The sequence below is a fragment of the Papio anubis genome, chromosome 5 (genome assembly GCF_008728515.1).
Source record: "Papio anubis isolate 15944 chromosome 5, Panubis1.0, whole genome shotgun sequence".
Classification (NCBI taxonomy): Eukaryota; Metazoa; Chordata; class Mammalia; order Primates; family Cercopithecidae; genus Papio; species Papio anubis.
This window is the reverse complement of record NC_044980.1, coordinates 37320527-37336617: the sequence shown is the minus strand read 5'-3', so window position 1 is coordinate 37336617 and position 16091 is coordinate 37320527. Positions and strand designations below refer to the sequence as shown.

Genomic DNA, 16091 nt, shown 5'->3' with positions numbered 1-16091 from the left:
AAAATTCCATGATATTTCCAGAAGTAGTTGTTTGTTGTGGGCTGCCCTGCCCATTTGGCTTGTGTTGAATGTCCACAGATAAACATTTAGAACTTTGAGGTCTTAATTTTAGAGTTTTTCTGCCTCCCTTCCTTGTAGCAACCGTAACGTTTTGGTGTCACTGACAGCTTTATCAGTGAGTCCCTTCCTCCCTGCATGCTGAATTAGAAGTCTGGGATTTTAGTCTATAGGTCATATGAATAAAGTGTGTAAGATAGATTAACTAGATTTTATGATATTTCTTTTGATTGCTTAGTGCTTTTTCTTTTTCTTTTCTTTTTCTTTTTAATGATTCTCAGCTGTGGTCTAGATCAGCAGCTCTCTTGTTTACTTATACAGTACTTCTTGATGAATTTCATTCAGATACTGGTGTGTTCCCAAATAGCCAGGCTTAGGTGCTCATCTCACCTTGATGGCTGTAATCTGACTCTCTTTGTCTTCTCAGTAATGCATTTGGAATTCAAGTGAAAGCAAGGTTACATTCAAATTTAAATCCTGGAAATCATATTTTCCTTCTTAATGGAATGTTAGGAAATTACGTGCAGCATTTTTCACAAATAGTCCTGGAGTCTAAGTTGAGACCCAGTGGTATATGTAGTGAAGTTGCTTCGTGTGCAATACCAAAAATGAGCTATTACTTAAAAGTATGAAAAAAGAAATTAAAACTTAAAAGATGAGACTATGCACTGTTTCCATTTCTGTTATTTCAGACAGTGTTGTAATCTTTTATCATAGTGATAGAACAAGCTGATTTAATTTATAATTTAACCTTCATTTATAACGTTTGGAGGTTGAAATATTGTACAATATTTGTTGAGCAGCAGTAACATCTCCCTTCAGAGGGAACTTTTAGGAAATTTATAAGAACAGGTTATTTCGTGAGTTAGGTATCAGGATTCATTTATTTCCTTTTCTTTATGGATATCCTGTTAAGCCACCATTTACTGAAAATACTGAAAAGAAATTTAGAATCAACTTATTAGTTTTTCCCTACATACACGTCTGTGTACACATACACCTACCCTGCTGGAATTTTGATTGGGATTACGTTAAATCCATGGATCAATTTAGGAGAATTTTCATTCTTACAATATTTGCATCTTCCAAACTGTGAACATGGTATATCCCTACATTTACTTGGGTCTTCTTTAATTCATCTTAATATGAGGTTTTTATGTCTTTTGGTCTTTTGGTAAATTTTTTCCTAGTGCTTGGTGTTTTCTGGTAATATTAAAAATGACTTTGTTTTTTAAATTGCACTTTCTATTGACTGGTACATAAAAATGTAGTTGATGTATACCTAGCTTTTAACCTAGCTTCAGTTGATTATTTTATAAGTCAATTTCTTTGAAAAGAAAATTAGTACATTTCAAATACTGTCCTCTCAAATTTTTCCCCTTCTGTCTGTCCGTCTATTTGTCTCTTATTTGCTCTTGTTGTTTAGATTTTAATATTTCAACTTAATATCTGCCAAATCCTAAAATAACCAGCATTTTAAATATATTCCAAATTTTTGGTATGTGGTTTTAATAGAGTGACTGAATATTTGGCCTTAGATTTAAAACAATTTTCAGAATAAATATGTCAGTGTTTGTTTACTTATCTAATTGTTAAACTCTCATATAAACACTCATTAATCCTCTTAATGTTACCTAAAATATCACTGAAGGATGTTTTCCTCATCTCTGGAGAAGGTATAAAATTTTCTAAGTTTTGCTTGATAAACTAAGTAGTATTTTTTTTTAATTCAAGTTTGTGAAAAAAACATTTTACAGAATTTTTAAACAAGCAGTTTTTTTAAAAAGAACTTTTACCAAAAGTGAAAGATAGTTTGGATAAATATGACAGAGGAAATACCAGTTTCTATATGTGTATGGTTAAACATGATTACAGAAATATTTCTATAATAAACAGTGTCAGACTGCAGAATTTTCATTTATCACTTTTTTTTTTTTTTTTTTTTTTTGGAGTATCACTCTCTTGCACAGTCTGGGTTCAATGCAGCCTCCACCTCCCAGTTTCAAGCAGTTCTCCTGCCTCAGCCTCCCAAGTAGCTGGGACTTCAGGCACCCCCTACCACACCCGGCTAATTTTTGTATTTTTAGTGGAGATGGGGTTTCACCATGTTTGCCAGGCTGGTCTCAAGCTCCTGACCTCAAGTGATCTGCCTGCCTCGGCCTCCCAGAGCTGGGATTACAGACATGAGCCGCTGCGCCCAGCTCGTTTATCACTTTGAAGGTCTCATCTTAAAAAAAAAAAAAAAAAAAAAAAAAATTAATTTTTCTAGTCCTGCCTTAAAGCCAAGGAGAACAGTTTTGATAAAGAGAAAAACAACGAAAGAGCTGCAGTCAGTTTGAATATGGAGACGCAGGATTTTACCAAGAGTTTTCTAAATAACAGTACTTATAATGTATTTTAGAACTCTGAAACATGTAGCATGACTTATTGATTTTCAGTATGTTTTGGTATTTCTTTTCAAATCACAGTATATTGATGATAGGTGATAATACTTTTTAACCTATAGATTTTTCTGACTTAACGTATTAGACACAGGTTTCTTTGAGAGATTTGGTAGACTCTGAAATAGGATTAAGGGGAAAAAGTGGTAATTGATCTTTGAAGTTGCTATAGGGAGTTTCCAAATGAGCTAAGAGTCATTTTTCAGTATATTTTAATCTGTCAATTCTAATGTAATATGAACTCTGACAAGACATTCCTGCATTGTTCAAAAGTAAAATGTAAATAGTAAATTATTTCATTTTTTAGGAAATTGTGGAAAGCATTAACATTTATAAGATATTATGTTTTCAGGGAAAATATATGTAATCATAAGTACCTAGATTTTTTTTCTTTTTTTTTGTTAGATCCACCAGATACTCCTCAGCAACTGAATTGTGAGACACATGATTTAAAAGAAATTCTATGTAGTTGGAATCCAGGAAGGGCGACAGCATTGGTGGGCCCACGTGCTACAAGTTACACTTTACTTGAAAGGTAATGATAATTGGGAAAGGATGTCAGATAGCAAGGAGTACATTGGAGGTACATGTTAAATGACATAGGGAAGTGCACTAGGTCATTTATGTTACAAGCAAGGTATAAAACCAAATATGCTGTATAAAATTACACTTATACGTACTGCAGTTCAGCCACATGTACACTCAATTTCATGTCTCCTCTTTTAAGAAGCTTAGAATGAAGAACACTTGAATATGAACAGAGACTGTTTCTGGGTAGTAAACTTACAGCTGATTATTTTCTTCTATTTTCTGTATCATGTACATTTTCTTCTCTGAGTATGTAATATGCCTCTAATTAGAAATTTAAACTTTTTATACAAATTAAGTATTACAAATTTGCCTATTTTTTCCTGCAATATTTATCTCTTGCCATTTTGAAATTTTTTTTTTTAATTAACAGTTTTTCAGGAAAATATGTTAGATTTAAAAGAGCTGAAGCACCTACAAATGGAAGCTATCAATTATTCTTTCAAATGCTTCCAAATCAAGAAATATATAATTTTACTTTGAATGCCCACAATCCTCTGGGTCGATCAGAATCAACAATTTTAGTTAATATAACTGAAAAAGGTAAGCTATAAATAAACTAATGTCTTAAAAATAACTTTAGAAGTGGTGAAATGCTTTGGTTAATGAAAAATACTTATGGAGATTACTTTTTGCTGATTATTTTCTTTATAGTTACTTAATTTCATATATTTATAAAAACTTTAAATGTATAATTTCAAGTTTTACTATTTTATTGAGTTTAAATACTTGAATTAGTAATTTACAAATAAACTGTAAGTAGCTGTTTCTGATAATTCTTGATTTCTGAAATATCTTCTGCCCAATTTTTAAAAACTTTTATTTTGAAGTAATTGTTGACTCACTGGTAGTTGCAATAATAAGAGCCTTGTGAACCCATCCTCTGCCTATCCTCAGTGGTGTCATCTTATATAATTCTAGTACAATATCAGAACCAGGGAATTGACACTCTTAAAACACTGTTAACTGGACTACTGACCTTGCTCAGTTTTTATGTGCATTCATTTGTACTTGTGTGTGTGTGTGTAGTTCTGTGCAATTTATATGTATAGATTCAGGTAACCACTACCACATGCAAGATACAGAACTGCCCTGTCGCTACAAAGGAGCTTGCTCATGTTGCCCTTCCAGCATCCCCTGTGCCTTGACAACAATGAATCTATTCTTCATCTCTGTTGTTTTGTCATTTTGAGACTGTTACATAAGTGAAATCATACAGTAGGCAGGTTGGCAATTTTTTTAAATACAAGCCATCCATGTTGTTGTATGTATTAATAGTTTGTCCCTTTTATTACTAACGATTTCTGCGTTTTTACCAATCGTATTAATACATAGCTCCAAATAAAAATAAAATGTGGTTGGTCTTTTTGGTATTCATTCCCACAGTCCATGTGCATTAACACTCCATGTCAGGCTTGCAGCACACTGAACAACGGCCTAGACCTTCTCTTAGAGACTCAGGCAGGGGAGAAAGGGCCTAAACCAAGGGCATGTATCATACAGTCTCACAAGTGATTAGTAGATGATCCTGTTGCCTTATTTGTAAGTATAAGTCACTTTTATCAGTTATTCTTTCCTGTCATCTTTGTGATTTCTGGATTTTTCCTAGTATCACCATGGCTACATTTTATCCTGGCATAGTAGTATTTGTATGTATTTGTCTGCCCTCTGCCATTTCAGCCTGACTTTGCATGTGATTCTTTCCTGCCATTCAAGTGGGCATACACACTATCACCAACGTAATACGCAGTTTGCCTCCCTGTACCTTCATTATTGCCATCTCTGCCTAAAATGCTTTTCTGCATTTTTTTTTTTTTTGGCCAGTTTTTGTCTGATTCTTCCTGCAAAGTTCATCTTAAGTTCCATCTTCACTGTAAGACTTACCCTACCGTGCTTACATGTACGAAGTAGTTAATATCTGTATCATGCATTTAGAACTTAGCATTTGTATTCTTATTATCTTTCTTTTTTTCTTTCTTTTTTGTTTTTTTCTTTTTTTTTTTTGTCATTCCCCAAGTAAATTAGAAGTTCCTTAAAGGTAAATACTGTGATTTTACTACCTTTGAGTATTCCTGACACTTATTGAAGAGCTTTGAACATGATTGATTGTTTAAAAATGTTGGCAAGATGTCAGTAGTAGAAATTAGGTTTGTCGATTCCACAAATACTGGGTAGGATGTTGGTTAGCACTAATGATGCCTCCTTGTTTTTTATGTTGTCGTATTAGAAGATAGCTTACCCCTTTAAATAAATGTTTAAAGTAATCCTTAATTATATTTGCAGTTTATCCCCATACTCCTACTTCATTCAAAGTGAAGGATATTAATTCAACAGCTGTTAAACTTTCTTGGCATTTACCAGGCAACTTTGCAAAGATTAATTTTTTATGTCAAATTGAAATTAAGAAATCTAATACAGTACAAGAACAGGTAAGATTCTCCTAAAGACTTCCTTTGTGATTATTTTGGATGTAACAGTTCTCAAAAAGAATTAAGCAAATTGATATGCTTAAGCTCTCAGATTATTTATTATAGAGATTTACTAAGAACCAAGAAAGACATTAGTATCCATGTAATAACAGCATTGTATCATTTGAAAAACAATTGTAAATTTGACTTTTATTCCTCAGAGTGTTCCCAGATGCAGTATAGTACCTGGCACATAGCTAGTGCTCAGTAAATTTGTGAGTGAATGAGTAGTTTTTGCTGTAACCTTTAGCATCATTAATGGATGAATTGGCACCAGACAGCAGAAGTGATTTTTTAAAACTGTGAAGTGTGGCAGTGGGAGCAAGTTGTAATTGGTACTTATAAGTCACAACATGACTTTTTAACACATTTTAAATATTTAGGTTGACTTTTATATTATACTATCTTGTAATTTGTGGTAAGTCTAAAATAAATGAGGTGTACTTAACTATTCATTTGGAAATTTACTGATGTCTAGAAAATCAGTCACAACTGTGAAATATAATCTGAAAAGCTTCTTTGTAATGTTTTGGGGAGCTCAGAGGCTTTTGTGAGACACGCAGATCTTCAAATTTGTTTAGAATTGTTTCATTTTAACTGTATTTACTTAGTTTAAGGAAGTATTTGTTTCATATTTGCTACATGTTTAGCATCATACTAGAAGTTCTAAGTGTCATATTAACAAAGATGCACAAAAGGTAATGCCAGCCTCCAAGAAACTCCAGATATCATCCAAATAATACATTTATTCCTCACAGTCATCTCAAATTACTAAATCATGTTAAGGTTTGTTGCATCACCGTGACTGATTATCAAAATTATGTAATCCTTTAGATAATTTAATTGACCATTGTTACTTAGAGCCAGTATTTGAATTAAAAAGACAACTCAATTTTTTATTACTATTGCAGGGCATAATTTCATTGGCTTGGCAGGTATATAAGAATTAAAATATTATAGTGGATAAACTGCTTTGGGTGTTATATATACAAACTCATTGAGATTCTGTCGGTTTGTGTTACAAATGTGAAAGCTTTCTTACCAAAAGTGTATGTATGTGTATATATATTAATATATATTCTTCATACACACAATATATACATACATACATATTTATTTGTTTTCTAATAGCGGAATGTCACAATCAAAGGAGTAGAAAATTCAAGTTATCTTGTTGCTCTGGACAAGTTAAATCCATACACTGTATATACTTTTCGGATTCGTTGTTCTACTGAAACTTTCTGGAAATGGAGCAAATGGAGCAATAAAAAACAACATTTAACCACAGAAGCCAGTAAGTTAACTAAGTGATATATGGCTAATAATTACTGTATATCCTGAAGTTTTTCAGCTTCTTTAAAAAGAAAAAGTTGGCCGGGCGCAGTGGGTCATGCCTGTAATCCCAGCACTTTGGGACGCCGAGGAGGGTGGATCACCTGAGGTCGGGAGTTCGAGACCAGCCTGACCAATATGGAGAAACCCTGCCTCTACTAAAAATACAAAATTAGCTGGGTATGGTGGTACATGCCGGTAACCCCAACTACTCGGGAGGCTGATGCTGCAGTGAATCGCTTGAACCTGGGAGGCAGAGGTTGCGGTGAGCCGAGATCATGCCATTGCACCCAGCCTGGGCAACAAGAGCAAAACTCTGTCTCAAAATTAAAAACAAAAAAAAATGTTATCAGAGTCCTTAAAAGTGGGGGATGGTTAGATAAATTGTGTAGTACCTGCTAATAAAATATCACAGATATTTTAAATGATAGTTTTTGAAGTTTTGTCATAGTATAGAAAAATGATTGGCATAAATTATGTGAAAGGACAGGGCTCCTGTATGATTGCCACCGTATTACCATATTACAATAATGCATAGAATGATTTTTCTCCTATTCTTTTCTCTTCTGCTTGGAATTTTAATTAGCTTTTAACTCACTGGCGTTTAAAAAAAAAGTTACTAAAAAAGAGAATTTGTTAGTTTTTATTTATGACCTAGACCTGAGAAATGATGTGGCTAAAAGGTCTTGAATTTCAGTTTCTGTAGTATACCTAGGTCAAGATAGTTATAAAATCAGGTAACTGGTTTTCTAAATATGATCATTTCCAAAGACAGAATGATATTCTATCCTTGAAAAACCAGATGTTAGGTGTAAAAAAGAACTTAGAAATAGGTTTAATTTTTTATTCTTTTGAGACAGAGTCTCAGTCTGTCGCCAGGCTGAAGTGCGATGGCACGATCTCGGCTCACTGCAACCTCCGCCTCCCGGGTTCAAGCGATTCTCCTGCCTCGGCCTCCCGAGTAGCTGGGATTACAGGCGCCCGCCACCATGCCTGGCTAATTTTTGTATTTCTACTAGAGATGGGGTTTCACCATGTTGGTCAGGCTGGTCTCGAACACCTGACCTTGTGATGTGCTCGCCTCGGCCTCCCAAAGTGCTGGGATTACAGGCATGAGCCACTGTGCCCGGCCGAAATAGGTTTTTTTTAGGAATCATTTAACAAAAGATAGCAAGAGTTTTATTTATATTATGTGGTATAGGAGATGTAATACTTCCTCCAAAAAAATTAAGAAATAGCAAAACAAATAAGTGATAGATGTTGATGTAGATTTTTGCCTCTCCACAGGAAGAGATGTGAAGAATAGACATGAGGGCGCTTTGTGATATATGTAAGAATTACTTGTATCATCAAAAGTGAAAGCTATGCATGAGTACAGAGAGGGAAGATATAAGTTATCTATTGCTGTGCAACAAATTACCCTAAAATTCAGTGGCTTAACACAGCAGATATTTATTATCTTACCATTTCTATGAGTCAGAAATCCAGGAGCAGTTTAGCTGGATATCTCTGACTTGGAGTCTTTCATGAGGCTGCAGTCAGGAGTGTGGGTGGGAACTGGAGGCTTGATTGGGGCTAGAGGATCCACTTTCAAGATGGTTCACTCATGTGACTAAAGGCTGGAGGCCTCAGTTCCTCACCTTGTGGGCCACTCTCTAGGCCTGCTTAAGTGTGCTCATGGCAGCCAGTTCCTCCCACAGCTGGTGACTGAACAGTGTCTTTTATGATCTAAGATCAGAAGTAACATACCATTATGTCTGCTGTACACTGTTAGTCACACAGGCCAACCCTAATGCAGTGTGGGAGGGCACCACACACATGGGGATTATTGGTCATTTTGGAGACTAGCCACAATAGGAGTTTTTGCCTTCAGTTAATGAACTGTTGTCTCCAGGAGGAAACATCTTATTTGCACCTCATTAAGATGAAGGCATCAATTTACTCAACAAATATTTACTGAGTATGCATTACAGATTAAGCATACATAATCTGAAAATCTGAAATGCTCCAAGATCCAAAACTTTTTGAGCACCGCCAGGATACCACAAATGGAAAATTCCACACTCTAGTACTTAACACAAATTTGTTCCATGCACAGAATTATTTAAAATATTGTATGAAATTACCTTCAGGCTGTGTGTATAAGGTGTATATGAAACATAAATGAGTTTTATGTGTTCTTGGATCCCATCCTCCAAGATATCTCATTATATGTATGCAGATATTCTATAATTAGAAAAAATCCAAATCTGAAACACTTTTGCTCCCAAGCATTTCGGATAAGGGACACTCAACCTGTATGTGTCTGGAATTGTTCTAGTTAGCAGGGATATAGCCGCAGATAAAACAGAGATCTCTGCCTGTGGAATTTGTAGGATCCAGAACTAGAAATAAATTTATATATATACACATCTATATGTATATATGTACACACACACAAAGACATAGACACATCAGTTTATCAGGTGGTGACACATGCCACAGAGGAGAGGAAAGGATAGGAATAAAGGCTGAGGGATAAGAGGGGGTGGCGGTGAAAGGAATTGCAGTTTTAAATAGGGTAGTTAAAAAAGACCTCACTAATAAGGTAATACTCAAGCTGAGTTATAAAGATGAGGAGGCATGCCATGTTGTTTTATCTAGGAGAAGAGAGTTGTAGGCAGAGGAACAGAGGACACAGAAGATGCAGAGCCTGAGGCAGATGTCTTTGGCATATCTAAGGGACAGCCAGGAAGCCAGTATGTGGCCAAGTGAGGGAGTGGGAGGATGTGAGACAGAGGGGAACCCAGGGAACCAGTACAGCCAGCCTGCAGGTAGATTTTCACCCATTTGAAGGGGCCGTGTGTTTTGCAAAAGTTGTTGAGAGCTTAGATTTTCCATTGCTCTGTTTTCTAAGTGGAAGCCACTGAACTGCTTCACATTTTATTGAGAATTTCAAATACCCTAGAAAAAAAATGCCAAGCACCATATACATATAGTATGTGTCTTCAGATATTAACTTTAAAATCTCCTTTTTAGTTCCTTCAAAGGGGCCTGACACTTGGAGAGAGTGGAGTTCTGATGGAAAAAATTTAATAATCTATTGGAAGGTAAATATCTAATTTTTCCATGAACATTTACATTACTTTGCTAAACCGCTTAACTTACATATGGTACTTGGGTCATCAAGGAGCTGAAACTTCCCAGACTGGTTTTTGTGCAATATTGGTGAGAATTTAACCTGGTTCCTAAACCACCCAAATTCCTCATCACTCCTAACTCCCCACAGTCATTTGAGGATCTTCTCTGTCAGATCTGAGCCTTCTCGAGTTTGATCTTAAAAGGCCTGTAAAGGACCTGAAGATTTCATGAATTCCATCTCCTTCACTTCAGTTGAAATCTATAGGTTAGAATCCTGTTTGTTACATTTTTCTTCTATGAATGGGAAACTAAATTTTTATATATTTCGTGTATTTTATATATTTCCCTTCAATAAATTGCATTATGACTTGCCAGTTTTAAAGTTTTGTATGATTTTGTAAAATATTTAGATGAAATATGAATTGCATATTTTACTAATTTTTCTCTGCTGGAACATTTTTTGTTGCTATATTTTTAAGTATTTTATGAATATCAAAAACATGAGCAGTTGTTTTCTATATTAGATTTTACACGAGCAGTCATAATAGGATTCCTTTAAATAGTGAATTTTGTTATGGAATGTAAAACATAATTTTATTTAAAAAAACTTTTGACATCGATACAGCTTTGAGTAAAGTGAAGTGTACATGCAGGTTCATTGTGAGTTCTATTGCTTTGAGATTGTATTTGACTGTTACATCCACTCTTGATTAGAAAATCCCCTGGCTACTCTCAGTTGCCTGTCAGATTTCATGATAATATAGCAACGATTATACAATTTACTTCAATACAGAGAAAGTTTGGAATATTGTTCAAACTAGATGAAGACTTAAGTAAAGACTAAAAATATTGAAAGGATTTAGATTCTAACTTCATTACCTATGCTGATGGTGCTGCCATTTGCCAAGTCAGAGTGTGTTCGGGTAGAAAATTATGTTGTTTTGGTCATAGTGAGTTTTCAAAAGGTATGCCACTGGGATATCATGAGTAGAGTTCAGTAGGTAGTTTGATCTATGTAAGGCTCTGGAGCTTAGGGGAGAGGTTGGCACTGAAAACAGGTTTGAGTAGCATATAAATGGGATCACTTGGAGATGCAAGGTGAAAAGTGGGCCAGGGCTGGAGCCCAGGTGACAGCAGCGTGCATAGAAGCAGCAGAGGAGGAGGAACCAGCAGAGGAGATGGGGAAGGTTTAGAGGGGCAGGAAAAGCGAAGAAAATAGAATTAGAGAAACTGGGGGAGGAGGACATTTCAAACAGTGTGTGGTCTGGAGTATCCCAAGAAGCCCATAAGTCTTAGGACTAAAGCCTGCCCCTTAGAGCAGGCCATTTGGAGCATCACCAGAGACCTCTCTGCTGGAGTGGAGTTTTTAGCAGTATTACATCATCCTCAGTCTTGACCAGAGAGCCCCATACATTGGTGTATAAATTAAGGCAGTTGCTGTGAAAAGCAGTTCAGTAGAAATGAAGAGGTTTGAATGTTCATCTTTTTATCCAGTAAGTTCACTTTTAGAAATTCATATTAAATTCTATGAAAAAGAAAAAAACATGGCACAAAAAAATTCACCGAAATATTTGTTTTAGTATTGTGAAAAATTAGGAACAACTTAAATTTCATTTACTTAAGGGACATTCAAGTACACTGGTAAAAGTGCTACATGAGATATAAAACCATGAAAATGTATATAACTGTATTATGGACAAGTGTACATTATGGAAAAGTAAAAAGTAAGATGGTGTAATGTAATTAAAACAATGTTAGTAGAAGATCTATACCTAGAAAAACAACTTGAAAGAAATACCAAAATGAAAGAATACTTAAGAGGTGGGAATATGGGAGATTTTTACTAGTTTCAACTCCTGTATATTTTCCAGATTTTCTGTAGTGGACATATAATACTTTAAAATGAGAAAACAAATGTTTAGAAAAAAACCCATGATGCTATAGTTTTTTAAAATGTTTTGTTTGTTACTAAGTAGAGCAGTGCTTCTGGATAGTTTTAAAAGTTTTGCTCCGGAAAAATGTGGAGATAAATATTGTTTTTTATTCACTTAATTTTTAAATTTTTGTGTACTCTTACTGCTTATAGCAAGTATAGTTTTTCTTCAGTGTCTCTTTCCCGATTTACCCAGGTCTCAGTGGAATTTGAATCTGTGTTTCACACTGTTGAGAGCTTCTTTGTTGTTGTTGTTGTTATTGAGATGGAGTCTCGCTCTGTCAGCCAGTGTGGAATGCAGTGGTGCGATCTCAGCTCCCTGCAACCTCCACCTCCCAGGTTCAAGTGACTCTCCTGCCTCAGCCTCCTGAGGCGCCACCGTGCCTGGCTAGTTTTTGTGTTTTTAGTAGAGACAGGGTTTCATCATGTTTGTCAGGCTGGTCTCGAACTCCTGACCTCATGATCCACCCACCTTGGCCTCCCAAAGTGCTAGGATTACAGGCGTGAGCCACCGCACTCGGCCAGCTTCATCTTTTCTGATATTACCTTGTAACTAGTTGTTTTTTGTTTTTGAGATGGAGTCTTACTCTGTTGCCCAGACTAGAATACAGTGGCACGATCTTGGCTCACTGCAACCTCCACCTCCTGGGTTCAAGTGATTGTCCTGCCTCAGCCTCTTAAGTAGCTGGGATTACAGGCGCTCACCACCACACCTGGCTAGTTTTAGTATTTTTGGGAGAGACAGGGTTTCACCATGTTGGCCAGGCTGGTCTCGAGCTCCTGACTTCAAGTGATCCACCTGCCTTGGCCTAAGTGCTGGAATTACAGGTGTGAGTCACCACACCTGGCCAACCTTGTTACTGTTAATATACCATCCAGTTTAAACCCAATTACCTTGCCTAGTCATAGTCACCTTTTGCAGGTTTTTGTAACAATTTGTCTGTTTTTCATAGCCTTTACCCATTAATGAAGCTAATGGAAAAATACTTTCCTACAATGTGTCATGTTCATCAGATGAGGAAACACAGTCCCTTTCTGAAATCCCTGATCCTCAGCACAAAGCAGAGATACAGCTTGATAAGAATGACTACATCATCAGCGTGGTGGCTAAAAATTCTGTGGGCTCGTCACCACCTTCCAAAATAGCGAGTATGGAAATTCCAAATGGTGAGTGCTTGAGATGGTTTGGTATATAAGAACAGGAAACTAAAGTAAAGAATGTCTGATGTTACTTGCTCTTTTGTCATGTCAGCATTCTTCTCGTATACCTTGTTGCTGCTGACATAGAAGGCAGAATGAGCAGATTGATGTCTACAGTTCATTGAGAGAGAAGTAATTAGTATTGACTTGAAGCATGTGCACTGAGGGATACAATCATTACTGTACTCAGTAACTATAGTGGATAATATTGGAGAGGTACAGTGGTGGATAGTATTTTTGGGAAGAAATATTTTAACAGTTTATTCAAATGACATTCAGGCACTTCTCCAAGACACTTCCCCAAGACTAGGAAAGTTTATTTTAGGTCAGCTAGACTGTTTTGCAAATTGTTGGGCAGGAGAAAAAAGCACTTATTTTAATTAGCACCTTTTTTGGTAAGAAATTCCTTATTAATAGAAATTATGGATTTAAAAAAGTCTTCTTAAGGTATAAATTAGATCTTCAGTATAGGCTTTAGAAAAACAACTGTGGTGTAATTCTTAAAATTTAGCACCTTTCTTTAAATTTTATAGATATCCAGTGATTAATACGTTCTTCCAGCTTCTATCTTGACAACTTTGAGAGTTACGAGCTTTAAACGGCCACGTCCGCCTCTTCTTCCACTGATCTCTGTGCTCCAGTCATTTTCTGCCTACCCACCTTTCTGTCTTGCCTGCTGTGGGAGCACCTTTCTATAACCACAGCTTCTAGAGGAAGAAAAATTGGTCCAGTTAGGGTCCTCTAAGTAGCTTTCCAACTCCAGTTTGAGGCTGTTTCTTATTGCTTGTTACTTGACTGCTTCTTTGTTCTCTTTGAGTCAGTCATAGGAGAATTTGGAGGAAGGAAGGGGGAAAACAAAGTGCATTTCAGAGATACAGAGCCTAGGCAGCAGTGCTGCTGGAGATGCCCAGGGGTTGTGGCAGATGCTGGGAGGTGGGGCTTAGAATAATGGCTTCTTCATTTTGGCCTGGCAAAAATAACAAAATAAAAAATGAAGGAGACAGAGATGTGAACATCCATAAGAAGATAACATACTGATTTAGGTTATGTATTTCATTGCTCTCACAATTCTAGGCAATAGCTATGTTATCTTTTTATTCAGGAAGCATAATCCTACCTTTTCTGTGTATCCCTTAGAAAATGGTAATTTACAGAACTAGCAATTCTGTCATCAGCTTTCAGACACTTTCTGAAGCCCCAGAACAAATCCTCATTTCTTGAGGATATCGCGACTGGAGGGAGGCTCTGCAGCCTCAACTCAGGTTTACACTGTGGCTTTTTAATCACGTTGAGCAAAAAAAGCTGTTATTTCTGAAGTGTTCTATATTCTAAGCCAAATTGTTGTCTTGCATTTAGTAGTAGTTGCTTTGTGAATGCACATTTTGTTCAAAAAACCTTTTCATGTTTGTTTTTACTGAACCCTTAAATATAAATCAGTTATAGCTATTACTTAGTTTCTCCTGTTACAGTGGGAAATGTCTGTGTTGGTTTTACTGAACCCTTTTTGTAGCCTGTGGGTGATTAAATACTCTGCCGTGGCTGCATCCCGTCAAGGGCCACTCACCTACAGTTTGCAGCCTCCTGAGCATCTGGCTCCTGAGACAATTACTTGTCTAAACCTTTGTTCTTAGAAATAACCAAAAACTTTTCTATGTTTGTTTTTACTGAACCATTAAATACAAATCAGTTATAAAAACTACTACTTTTCTCCTGTCACAGTGGGAAATTTCCTTCTCCCTTTTGACCACACTGCCCTATCTCCCACCCCAATTCTTCTCCCCAAGCCTGGGGTTCCACTTCTTACCTAGGCCAAGATCTGGCAAGATAGGGAAAGGAAACCTTGCCAGGGCCTCCACTCCTGTGTCTGCTCTCAGCCTTTGCCCCTTGCCCTTGGTATCTCCTAGGACGCTGTGCAGGCTTCTCCTTCTCAGTGCCCACGTCAGCCATCCCACCTCATAGCCTCTGGGTGTCTCCACAGCTTTCTCCCTTGCCCCCACCCCGCCCCTGGTCAGCCAGACAACCGCTTCAGCCCACCTCTGGGGCCACAGTCTTCCTTGAAAGAAAGAAAGGGGGCTAGTTCGTCTACCGTTTCCACAAGTTCGTTGAGTGCCTACTTCCCACACTGTGCTGGGCCCCGCCTGTTCTCTGCACACATTCCTGGTGGATGATGAGAGGAGGGCTTCAGACTGTCCACTGTCCACTCCCCAGTCTCCCATCCCAGCCAGTGCCCTTAGCTGCATCCTTCCTGGGCTTTGATCTTGATGTCTTAGCCCCAATATGTTATTACCTGATCCTAGGTGCTTTTAAAAAATCACTTTCTTTCAGCTGCTATGTTAATCTATATATACAGGTAAGTGCTACAGTTGTTACAATAAAAATAACAGAGCAACACTTCTAATCTTTGCTAAAAGTTTATCTAGTTCTGAGTACTATTTTATAATTTCTTCACAGTGAAGTGATTTTTCTAACTCATGTCCATTTTTATGAGGTTTGCCTTATATTATTGTTTTTAATGCCAGTAAAATACCCTCCTTTCTTATTGAAGATGATCTCAAAATAGAGCAAGTTGTTGGGATGGGAAAGGGCATTCTTCTCACCTGGCATTACGACCCCAACATGACTTGTGACTACGTCATTAAGTGGTGTAACTCGTCTCGGTCGGAACCATGCCTTATGGACTGGAGAAAAGTCCCCTCAAACACCACTGAAACTGTAATCGAATCTGGTAAGCTGAATTAGTATCTCTTAATTAAGTTCTACAAAATATTTTTAAAAGGCAACACGTGGGACTAGGTGCAGTGAAGTGACTCTCTTTCCTGCTGGGTGGGTGTGAATAGGTTTGATTTTCCTGGGAGTGGGAGGGTAGTTGTGGCAGCATGTGGAAGGATCCAGACCCTTTGATCTGGTAATTACTCGTCTAGAAATTTATTCTTAGAAATAATCAGAGAACAA

At 36.8% G+C, this 16091-nt stretch overlaps 1 protein-coding gene and 1 long non-coding RNA gene across 5 annotated transcripts in view; one reads left to right on the top strand and one right to left on the bottom strand.

Moving 5' to 3' along the window:
• Positions 1 to 8431, bottom strand: part of LOC116274883 — a 40884-nt gene extending 32453 nt beyond the window's left edge. The window contains exon 1 of the long non-coding RNA XR_004183694.1: positions 8351 to 8431. This is a non-coding gene — a long non-coding RNA (uncharacterized LOC116274883). The remainder of the gene's footprint in view (positions 1 to 8350) is intronic.
• Positions 1 to 16091, top strand: part of LIFR (LIF receptor subunit alpha) — a 76462-nt gene that overhangs the window by 41636 nt on the left and 18735 nt on the right. For all 4 annotated transcript variants that reach the window (XM_031666124.1, XM_009208310.4, XM_009208311.3 and 1 more), the window contains exons 8-14: positions 2904 to 3033; positions 3460 to 3629; positions 5370 to 5515; positions 6686 to 6848; positions 9905 to 9975; positions 12893 to 13106; positions 15685 to 15864. In XM_031666124.1, coding sequence (XP_031521984.1) covers positions 2904 to 3033; positions 3460 to 3629; positions 5370 to 5515; positions 6686 to 6848; positions 9905 to 9975; positions 12893 to 13106; positions 15685 to 15864 — 1074 coding nt within the window. The remainder of the gene's footprint in view (positions 1 to 2903; positions 3034 to 3459; positions 3630 to 5369; positions 5516 to 6685; positions 6849 to 9904; positions 9976 to 12892; positions 13107 to 15684; positions 15865 to 16091) is intronic.